The 11,685-nt window shown below is 44.5% G+C and overlaps 1 protein-coding gene across 1 annotated transcript in view; it reads left to right on the top strand.

Annotated features, from left to right (window-relative positions):
• Nucleotides 1-574: 574 nt before the first annotated feature.
• Nucleotides 575-11,685, top strand: part of TTBK1 (tau tubulin kinase 1) — an 89,670-nt gene continuing 78,559 nt past the window's right edge. The window contains exons 1-3 of the mRNA XM_073671635.1: nt 575-593; nt 7,590-7,748; nt 9,842-9,989. Of these exons, the coding sequence (XP_073527736.1) occupies nt 7,641-7,748; nt 9,842-9,989 (256 nt within the window). The 5' untranslated portion in view covers nt 575-593; nt 7,590-7,640. The remainder of the gene's footprint in view (nt 594-7,589; nt 7,749-9,841; nt 9,990-11,685) is intronic.

Raw genomic sequence — 11,685 nt, 5'->3', positions numbered from 1 at the left:
CGTCGTCATCTACAACAACATCATCGCTCCAACGTCAGCTGATGTTTTTCTCGGACTCACCTCAACATTAAGCTCTTTATGTAGTAAGATATTGCATTCTATGAAATTTATATAGCTTAACTTGTACCATAGCAGAATGTGCTCTGCAAGTATTGAAGCGGGAGAAACTATTGTGTGAACTCTGAGCTAAGCGAACACCTGCAGAATTGAGAGTGCAGCTCTGGATGTGACTATCAGATGGTGATTATGATCAGAATCACTTACAAAGCTATTATGAGATGGTTACACTAACATGATTATTCTTTCCGACTCCTTGTAGTGTGATTTGTGCTTGACGATATCATCATGTAGTCAGTTGGAATAGAGAAGGCACCATGTTACCGCTGTTCCTGGGAAGGGTTGGGATGGGCAGTGGATTGGAAGGCTTCTGCTTGTGCTCTTAGCTCTGCTCTGGCCACGCTCGTGCACCATTTGCTTTTGACATTCTGCATGTACAGTTTACTCTTGTGTCTTATCATGTGTGTCTTGTCTTCCTCCCTCATTGTTCCCCGGATTTACGCTCATCTCAGTCCAGCCATGGCAAGAAGAGCACAGTAAGGATCATGTCTCTTCAAATGGAAAGGCTGTGGGTGAAAGGGGTTTTTATGTAGTAAAAAGTTTGATGTAGGATGTTATTTTGTAGAAGGGTCATCAATGTACAATATGGATTAGGAAGGATGGTAGTGTCTGTGTTAGGGTCATTGGTGTTGGACATGGGTTAGGGGGGATGGTACTGTTTTGTAGAGGTCATCAGTGTTGTATATGGGTTAGGGAGGAGGGTAGTGTCTGGTCTGTAGAATGGTCACCAGTGTATTATATGGGTTAAGGAGAAGGGTAATATCTGTGGAATAGTCATCAATGTTTGATATGGGTTTTGGAAGAATGAAGTGTGATGGATATGGGTTTGGGAAGAGGGTAGTTTCTGTAGAAGAGTCATCAGTGTTGCATATTGGTTAGGGAAGAGGGTAGTGTCAGTAGAATGGTCATCAGCGTAGAATATGGGTTTTGGAGGAGGGTAGTTTCCAAAGAATGATCATCAATATTGGATATCGCTTAGGGAGGAGGGTAGTGTCTGTAGAATGGTCATCAGTGTATTATTTGGGTTAGGGAGGAGGGTAGTTCATTAACGAGCTTTCAGGCTTCGTATCTCACCATCCACTACTACTTCGAACATGAGACTACCATCATTTTATAGACAATCATCTTGGCTATCTCATGCATAAATGTGACTTGCAATTATTTTGCATATGATTAGTTATGCAGATTCTTGACATGTCACTGCATTGTTACTATTTTGCTCCTGTTCATGGAAAAATCTTTTTCGTCATGTAGACTACAATTTACAACCTGTTCTCACATTCACTAATGGCGGTCTCTCAACCAAGAAAATTGCCAAACTGCATCATGTGAGTTGCGATACAGGTGGAGCTGGCACCAGGCTTCTCTTAAATCAGAGGCAAGACATCCTTAGATCAAATTTGCAATATATTCAGCCCATGGTCCATGGTGCTTCACCAAGAATTCAGATATGTATCATGAAACGATAAGAAGAAAGGTGGCACGGAGGCTCGTATGCGTCGTAATAGTGAGATCACAGACGTTCATGCAAGCACCGGGTGACGCACGTTTCACAAGTCAGGAATGGTGGCTCGAAAAAATGTGAAGAAACCTCGACTCCAATATTGTCACAAGAAGCGTCGGCTTGAATTTGCAGAAAAAGTACGAAAAGTAGACAGTAGAAGATTTTAAATGGATGATTTGGAGCGATGAGACGTAAGTCAATAGACTAGGTTCTGATGGGTGGAAATGGGTCTGAAAGGGGCTAACGGATCAAGATATTGAATGAACTGTCAAGTTTGGTGGAGGAAGCTTGATGATATGGGATTGTTTCACAGCCAAAGGCGTTGGATACTTGACAGGATCACTGGTGGTCTCAATGCTGAGCTATATGTGAGTATCCTACAAGACGAGTTACTTTGTAGACTCGAGTACTATGGGTATGAAAAGGACGACATAGTATTCCAGCAGGACAACGACCCGAAGCATACGTTGAGATTGGCGAATATATAGTTCAGCGACAATGAAGTAGAGGTGCTGGATTGGTCCCACAATTCCCAGACCTCAACCGAATTGAACACTTGTGGGTAAAGTTGAAGAATCTGGGATCAGATTTTGGTGGAGACATGCGTGAATCTGATCGAGAGCTGCCCAGAAGGATTCAGGCAGTGTTGAAAGCCAAAGGTGGATTTAGAAAATAATAGAAATTAAAATTTAGATTTTTAGAAGCAAATCAGTAACAATGCAGTGACATGACAAGAATCTGCATAACTAATCATAGGCAAAGTAGTAGCAAGTAAAATTTATATATGAGATAGCCAAGATGATTGTAAGTAAAATGATAGTTGTCTCAAGTTTGAAGCAGTGGTGGATGATAAGATATGGAGCCTGAAAGTCAAAAGTTCACAACATTATTACTCTTTTGCATGTTAGTGTATCTGTAGAATGGTCATCTGTGTTGGATATGGATTTTGCAGGAGGGTAGTGTCTGTAGAATGGTCATCAGTGACTGATAAGGGTTAGGGGGGAGGGTAATGTCTGTAGAATTGTCATTAGTGTAGGATTTGGGTTGGACAGGAGGGATAGTGTATGTAGAAGAGTCATCAGTGTATTATTTGGGTTAGGGAGGAGGTTAGTGTCTGTAGAATGGTCATCAGTGAATGATATGGGTTAGGGTGGAGGGTAGTGTCTGTAGAATGGTCATTAGTGTAGGATATGGGTTAGGCAAGAGGGTAGTGTCTGTAGAAGGGTCATCAGTGTAGGATGTGGGTTATGGAGGAGGTTATTGTCTGTAAAATGGTCATCAGTGTAGGATATGGGTTAGGCAGGAGGGTAGTGACTGTAGAATGGTCATCCGTGAATGATATGGGTTAGGCAGGAGGGTAGTGTCTGTAGAATGGTCATTAGTGTAGGATATGGGTTAGGCAGGAGGGTAGTGTCTGTAGAATGGTCATTAGTGTAGGATATGGGTTAGGCAGGAGGGTAGTGTCTGTAGAAGGGTCATCAGTGTAGGATGTGGGTTATGGAGGAGATTAATGTCTGTAGAATGGTCATCAGTGTAGGATATGGGTTAGAAAAGAGTGTAGTGTCTGTAGAATGGTCATCAGTGAATGATATGGGTTAGGGAGGAGGGTAGTGTCTGTAGAATGGTCATCAGTGAATGATATGGGTTAGGGAGGAGGGTAGTGTCTGTAGAATGGTCATCAGTGTAGGATATGGGTTAGGCAGGAGGGTAGTGTCTGTAGAATGGTCATCAGTGTAGGATATGGGTTAGGCAGGAGGGTAGTGTCTGTAGAATGGTCATCAGTGTAGAATATGGGTTAGGGAGGAGGGTAGTGTCTGTAGATTGGTCATCAGTGTAGGATATGGGTTAGGCAGGAGGGTAGTGTCTGTAGAATAGTCATCAGTGTAGGATATGGGTTAGGCAGGAGGGTATTGTCTGTAGAAGGGTCATCAGTGTAGAATGTGGGTTATGGAGGATGTTAATGTCTGTAGAATGGTCATCAGTGTATGATATGGGTTAGGGAGGAGGGTAGTGTCTGTAGAAAGGTCATCAGTGTAGAATATGGGTTAGGAAGGAAGAGAGTGTCTGTAGAAGGGTCAGCCATGTAAGATTTGGGTTAGGCTGGAGGGTAGTGTCTGTAGAATGGGCATCAGTGTAGGATATGGATTAGGCAGGAAGGTAGTGTCTGTAGAAGTGTCATTCGCATGAGATTTGGGTTAGGCAGGAGGGTAGTGTCTGTAGTATGGTCTTCAGTGAATAATATGGGAAAGGCAGGAGGGTAATGTCTATAGAATGTTCATAAGTGTACTATATGGGTTATAGAGGAGGGTAGTGTATGTAGAGTGGTCATCAGTGTAGGATATGGGTTAGGGATGAGGGTATTGTCTGTAGTATGGTCATCAGTATAGGATATGGGTTAGGCCGGAGGGTAGTGTCTGTTGAATGGTCATCAGTGAATGATATAGCTTAAGGAGGAGGGTAGTGTCTGTAGAATGATCATCAGTATAGGATATGGGTTAGGCAGGAAGGTAGTGTCTGTAGAATGATCATCAGTGTGCGATATGGGTTAGGCAGGAGGGTAGTGTCTGTAGAAGGGTCATCCGTGTAAGATTTGGGTTAGGCAGGAGGGTAGTGTCTGTAGAATGGTCATCAATGTATGATATGGGTTAGGCAGGAGGGTAGTGTCTGTAGAAGGGTCATAAGTGAAGGATATGGGTTAGGCAGGAAGGTAGTGTCTGTAGAAGGGTTATCCGTGTAAGATTTGGATTAGGCTGGAGGGTAGTGTCTGTAGAATGGTCATTAGTGTAGGATATGGGTTAGGCAGGAGGGTAGTGTCTGTAGAATGGTCATTAGTGTAGGATATGGATTAAGCAGGAGGGTAGTGTCTGTAGAAGGGTCATCAGTGTAGGATGTGGGTTATGGAGGAAGGTAGTGTCTGTAGAAGGGTTATCCCTCTAAGCTTTGGATTAGGCAGGAGGGTAGCGTCTGTAGAATGGTCATCAGTGAATGATATGGGTTAGGGAGGAGGGTAGTGTCTGTAGAATGGTCATCAGTGAATGATATGGGTTAGGGAGGAGGGTAGTGTCTGTAGAAGGGTTATCCCGGTAAGATTTGGATTAGACAAGAGGGTAGTGTCTGTAGAAGGGTCATCCTTGTAAGATTTGGGTTAGGCAAGAGGGTAGTGTCTGTAGAATGGTCATCAGTGTATGATATGGGTTAGGCAGGAGGGTAGTGTCTGGAGAAGGGTCATAAGTGAAGGATATGGGTTAGGCAGGAAGGTAGTGTCTGTAGAAGGGTTATCCGTGTAAGATTTGGATTAGTCAGGATGGTAGTGTCTGTAGAAGGGTCATCATTGAATGATATGGGTTAGGGAGAAGGGTAGTGTCTGTAGAATGGTCATCAGTGAATGATATGGGTTAGGGAGGAATGTAGTGTCTGTAGAAGGGTTATCCCGGTAAGATTTGGATTAGACAAGAGGGTAGTGTCTGTAGAAGGGTCATCCGTGTAAGATTTGGGTTAGGCAAGAGGGTAGTGTCTGTAGAATGGTCATCAGTGTATGATATGGGTTAGGCAGGAGGGTAGTGTCTGGAGAAGGGTCATAAGTGAAGGATATGGGTTAGGCAGGAAGGTAGTGTCTGTAGAAGGGTTATCCGTGTAAGATTTGGATTAGTCAGGATGGTAGTGTCTGTAGAAGGGTCATCATTGAATGATATGGGTTAGGGAGGAGGGTAGTGTCTGTAGAATGGTCATCAGTGAATGATATGGGTTAGGGAGGAGGGTAGTATCTGTAGAAGGGTTATCCATGTAAGATTTGGATTAGGCTGGAGGGTAGTGTCTGTAGAAGGGTCATCAGTGAATGATATGGGTTAGGGAGCAGGGTAGTGTCTGTAGAAGGGTTATCCGTGTAAGATTTGGATTAGGCAGGAGGGTAGTGTCTGTAGAAGGGTCATTCCTGTAAGATTTGGGTTAGACTGGAGGGTAGTGTCTGTAGAATGGTCATCAGTGTATGATATGGGTTAGGCAGGAGGGTAGTGTCTTGCGAAGGGTCATAAGTGAAGGATATGGGTTAGGCAGGAAGGTAGTGTCTGTAGAAGGGTTGTCCCTGTAAGATTTGGATTAGGCTGGAGGGTAGTGTCTGTAGAAGGGTCATTCCTGTAAGATTTGGGTTAGACAGGAGGGTAGTGTCTGTAGAATCGTCATCAGTGTATGATATGGGTTAGGCAGGAGGGTAGTGTCTTGCGAAGGGTCATAAGTGAAGGATATGGGTTAGGCAGGAAGGTAGTGTCTGTAGAAGGTTTATCCCTGTAAGATTTGGATTAGGCAGGAGGGTAGTGTCTGTAGAAGGGTCATTCCTGTAAGATTTGGGCTAGACAGGAGGGTAGTGTCTGTAGAATGGTCATCAGTGTATGATATGGGTTAAGCAGGAGGGTAGTGTCTTGCGAAGGGTCATAAGTGAAGGATATGGGTTAGGCAGGAAGGTCGTGTCTGTAGAAGGGTTATCCCTGTAAGCTTTGGATTAGGCAGGAGGGTAGTGTCTGTAGAATGGTCATCAGTGAATGATATGGGTTAGGGAGGAGGGTAGTGTCTGTAGAATGGTCATCAGTGAATGATATGGGTTAGGCAGGAGGGTAGTGTCTGTAGAAGGGTCATCAGTGAAGGATATTTGTTAGGCAGGAGGGTAGTGTCTGTGGAAGGGTCATAAGTGAAGGATATGGGTTAGGCAGGAGGGTAGTGTCTGTAGAGGGGTTATCCATGTAAGATTTGGATTAGACTGGAGGGTAGTGTCTGTAGAAGGGTCATCAGTGAAGGATATGGGCAATGAAGGCTATTTGTGAGGTGTAAGTGTTCTGTGGATGGATTCCAGTGATAGTGTTTTCTTCCTGCAGTGACATGAGACTATTGCATGGTTGCTGTTTGCACTGTGATTTCTTTTTTGTGTGTAGTAAAGTGTAAAAAGTTGTGTTGTTTGGAGCTTATATTATCCCTTTTATAAGGGGTGGTGCAGCACTTTAAAACAGTCTCCCACCTATTTATTACAAATTGTATCGCAGCTCCTCATACCGTCCCTAGAAGAGCAGCATGGAGGAGCTGCCGTCCAGATCTAACAGGAAAGATATGACTCCATTAGGGGTGAATGTATGTCCAGATGCCACAAACTGAGCAGTGGGTGGTGCACCAAGCAAGTACCGGGGTGCCCTGGGAGCGGGCCACACTGACTGGACCTAGGTGACCATGTCTGCCCGGTCACTGCTGCCATTCAGGTGGATGATGCTGCACTTGTGTCCTGAAGTCATCTGAGTCTTGATCGTGTCGTTTTGGTGTGCGCCCTTTTACATCTGTGTTTATGGTGGGTGTACTTTTTTCGTGCCCCAGCCTCGGAGCTTCCGTTCCCTCTTTTCTAGCTTTATCCGCAGCCTCTGTCTCCAAGCCTTATACATCTGAGCACACTACAGATGGAGCTATGATGTCCTTCACTATGATTTGATATGCTGAATATTGGTGTATACCAGCTGGATATTCCCACGTATGGTTTAGCACCCCCTTATGTACACACCAGGACCTATATTCAGTGCTGTTTTATGAGCCTTTGACCCCTACTTGTGCTGTGTATTCATCCCTTGGATATCCACTGATGACTCTGAAGGCATCTGGTTGCCACCGCTCTCCTGGATCTGGCCCTTTCTATATAGTTAAGCTGATCCGAACACGTTTCTCTCACGATCGCAACTATCAGCAGGAATCTGACATCTGTCTCTGAGTCCAGCACGAGAGGCTGAGCCCCCGGGGATCAGGACAGGCCCAGAATAGCTGTGACTAGCTCGGATACACACCTTCTGCAGCGTTTGGGTGTCTTGTAATTGGCTGTGCACTGTAGTGTGCGCCCGTCGTGGTCCACCGGTGTGGGTTATATATTATTGATTATTATGACTGCAGACCAGACCCTGTCTTATGGATTATCACTTTTTTATCCTGTTTTCTCTTCCCGCAGGTCAATGTCTCTATTAGGTCTGGGGCTGGGCGAATCCTGTCTGGGTGGCCCATGCAGTGCTTAGCTGCTGTGATCAGGGACGACGGAAACATGAGTGGTGGAGCAGAACAAGCGGACATCCTGCCAGTCAGTTACGTGGTGAAAGACCGCTGGAAAGTGGTAAGGAGTCTACATTGACTGTGCTGCCTGCTACCCTGTCCTAACCTGCGGTATGCTGGTGAAGATGGTGAAGAAGAATATGGGGAATATAATGGGTCTACCGATGTAGATACTAGGGTGGGAATGTTTGGTGTTTCACGTGTTTGTGTGGACACCATTCTGAGAATGTTTGATGTATTGATGTTGACACCAGGGTGAAACAGTATGCTGTGTTGGTGTAGACACCATAGTTAGACCTTCTGATGTGTTGGTGTAGACACCATTGTGAGAGTAATGTCTGGTGTGCTGTTATTGACACCGTGGTGAGAATAATGTTTGGTGGATTGGTGTAGACACCACGATGAGAATAATCTCTGGTGTGTTGGTATAGATAACATGGTGAGCACATCTGATGTATTGGTGTACACTCCTCGGTGATAACTTCTGTCTTGATATAGGCATGCTGATGAGAATGTCTGGTGTGTTTCTGTAGATGCCATGGTGAGAACGTCTGGTGAACTGGTGTAGACATCATGGGGATAATGTTTGGTGTGTTGGTGTAGACACCATAGTGAGAACGTTGATATATTGTTGATGACACCAAGATGAAAATAATGTCTGGTGTGTTGGTGTAGACACCATGGTGAGAATAATATCTAGTGAGTTAGTGTAGACACCATGGTGAGAATAATATCTGATGTGTTGGTATAGAAAACATGGTGAGAACATTTAGTGTGTTAGTGTAGATGCCATGGTGAGAATGTTTGGTGGATTTATGTACACACCTCGGTGACAACTTCTGTGTTGGTGTAGATATTCTGGTGAGAATGTCTGTTGTATTGTTGGTGTAGATGCCATGATGAGAACGTCTGGTGGACTGGTGTAGACACCATGGGGATAATGTTTGTGTGTTGGTGTATACACTTTGGTGATAATGTCTGATGGGTTCTTCAAGGCAATCTGGTGAGAACTTCTGCTGTATTAGTGTAGACACCATGGTGAGAACATCTGGTGGATTGGTGTACACACCATGGTGACAACTTCTGTTGTGTTGGTATAGATATGCTGGTGAGAATATCTGGTGGATTGGTGTACACACAATAGTGAGAATTTCTGCTGTGTTGGTGTAGGCACGCTGGTGAGAACATCTGGTGTGTTGGTGTAGATTCCATGGTGATAATGTTTGGTGGATTGGTGTTGATGCCATAATGAGAACGTTTGGATTGGTGTTAATACCACGATGAGAATGTCTGGTGGATTCTTGTAGACGGCACGATGAGAATGTCTGGTGCATTGTTGTAGACACCATGGTTATAGTGTCTTGTGGATTGGTGTAGACACCAATGTGATAAAGTCTGGTGGATTGATGAGAACATCTGTTGTGTTGGTGTAGACATGCTTGTGAGAATGTATGGTGTATTGACGTAGACACCATGGTGAGAATATTTGGTGGATTGGTGTTGATGCCATAATGAGAACGTTTGGATTGGTGTTAATACCACGATGAGAATGTCTGGTGGATTCTTGTAGACGCCACGATGAGAATATCTGGTGCATTGTTGTAGACACCATGGGTGGAACGTCTGGTAGATTGGTGTGAATGCCATGATGAGTACATTTAGTGTATTGGTGTAGACACAAAGGGAGGAGAAAGTCTGGTGAATTGGTGTAGACACAATAGTGAGAACGTCTGGTCTATTGGTATAGAAGCCATTGTGATAATGTCTGTCGTGGTTCTTGTAGACACCATGGTGATAATATGTAGTTGATTAGTGTAGACACCCTGATGATAATGTGTGTTGGGTTCTTGTAGACTCGATTCTGAAAGCGTCTGGTGGATTGGTGTGGATGCCATGGTGATAATGTCTGCTGGGTTCTTGTAGACCCCACGATGAGAATCTCTGGTGGATTGGTGTAGACACCCTGGTGATATCGCTGGTGTGTGATGTAAACACCATGGTGATAATGTCTTGTGGGTTCTTGTAGAAACCATGGTGATGATGTCTGATGGGCTCGTGTAAACATCCTAGTAAGAACGCCTGCTGTCTTGGTGTATAAACCGGAACAGTCATCCCTGACGTCTTTGATTACTGATTGTCTTACATTTATTCTAGCTGAAGAAGATTGGCGGGGGAGGGTTTGGAGAGATCTATGAGGCCATGGACCTGCTGACTCGGGAAAATGTTGCATTGAAGGTGGAGTCAGCACAGCAACCTAAGCAAGTTCTGAAGATGGAGGTGGCAGTCTTAAAGAAGCTTCAAGGTGATTACAAGAAACTAGAAACACTTTCTCATAGTCCTGAGGAACATTTAGCTACTCAGATTTAGGCCACCTTCACATGTTCAGCATTTGCTCAGTATTTTACATCAGTATTTGTAAGCCAAAATGAGGAGTGGGACAATCAGAGGAAAAGTATAATAGAAACCCGTCACCACTCCGACTTTGGCATCACGACTCTAGAAAACCACCCATTCTGGACCACCTTCTAATTCCTCCTGATGAACCAGTATGAATAGTGAAATGCGTCAAGGTTGCCGCACTGTGGTAGCTGTATGGGGACCTTCTTATTGAAGTAACTATTTGCATCTGGTCTGGGCCCTGTTTCTTTTATCTCTGTCACCCCATACGGGTGTAAGGATACAGTTGTATACCTATATATTAGTTGGATTAAGCGCAATTTGCACTTTATTGTCTACACGGACACTTTCTCCATGTGACATATTGTGTAGTTGTTTGAGTACTTCCGAATATTGGGGATTATATATAAACCAGGCTATATATTGGGCAGGACCAGACTTTGGCTCCATATTGTTGGATGCTCTGTCCTCTTTTATCAGGCACACGGCCGTCGGGGACTTGCTTTAGTCAGGACTACCTAGGGTCAGATGACGGTGAGCGGGTGCGCCATGTCTTGCTCGCTTTTATCTAGGGTGCCAACCCTCCGACTGACCTTGTTTTCAGTCCGGTTTTCTATGTGACGTATTAATTGGATATTATTTGGTCACCACACGGATACATGTGGAACGATCTGCTGGATAGGAATGACCGGCTTTATTTCCCTTTTCTTTTAATTGCATTAATAAAGGTCTAATTTGTAATAATAGTGATTCATTAACCTTGTTAGAAGTTCACTGTATCTCTTACATGATTGATATGCTGTAAGTCCACTCCTGATTTTGGCTTACAAATACTGATGTAAAATACTGACCAAATACTGAATGTGTGAACTTGGCCTTACTCCGATATCTGTTCATGTAACATGTGATACAATTGGGCATCTGTCTGGGTTTCGACCATCTTTAGCCTACCTTAGATCTTCTGCCCTACAATTGGGCATCTGTCTGGGTTTCGACCATCTTTAGCCTACCTTAAATCTTCTGCCCTACAATTGGGCATCTGTCTGGGTTTCGACCATCTTTAGCCTACCTTAGATCTTCTGCCCTACAATTGGGCATCTGTCTGGGTTTCGACCATCTTTAGCCTACCTTAGACCTTCTGCCCTACAATTGAGCATCTGTCTGGGTTTCGACCATCTTTAGCCTACCTTAGACCTTCTGCCCTACAATTGAGCATCTGTCTGGGTTTCGACCATCTTTAGCCTACCTTAGATCTTCTGCCCTACAATTGGGCATCTGTTTGGGTTTCGACCATCTTTAGCCTACCTTAGATCTTCTGCCCTACAATCGGGCATCTGTCTGGGTTTTCGACCATCTTTAGCCTACCTTAGATCTTCTGCCCTACAATCGGGCATCTGTCTGGGTTTCGACCATCTTTAGCCTACCTTAGATCTTCTGCCCACACTCCTTTCTTTAGGGTTCATGCTTACAGCTGTATTGCTTCTCCATGTAATAGCAGGCATATTAGGGTTCGCGTAGAGGCGTAGTGCGCCTTGGTGGGCTCATTCCTGATGAGTTGCTGCTGGACCCTGCCTTTTCCCCAGTGCTCCTCTCCCCCCAAC

This window comes from Phyllobates terribilis, unplaced genomic scaffold (genome assembly GCF_046119375.1).
Source record: "Phyllobates terribilis strain yellow unplaced genomic scaffold, ASM4611937v1 Scaffold_3__8_contigs__length_932513732, whole genome shotgun sequence".
Lineage (NCBI taxonomy): Eukaryota > Metazoa > Chordata > Amphibia > Anura > Dendrobatidae > Phyllobates > Phyllobates terribilis.
The sequence above is the reverse complement of the archived record's forward strand: the minus strand, read 5'-3'. Positions and strand labels throughout refer to the sequence as shown.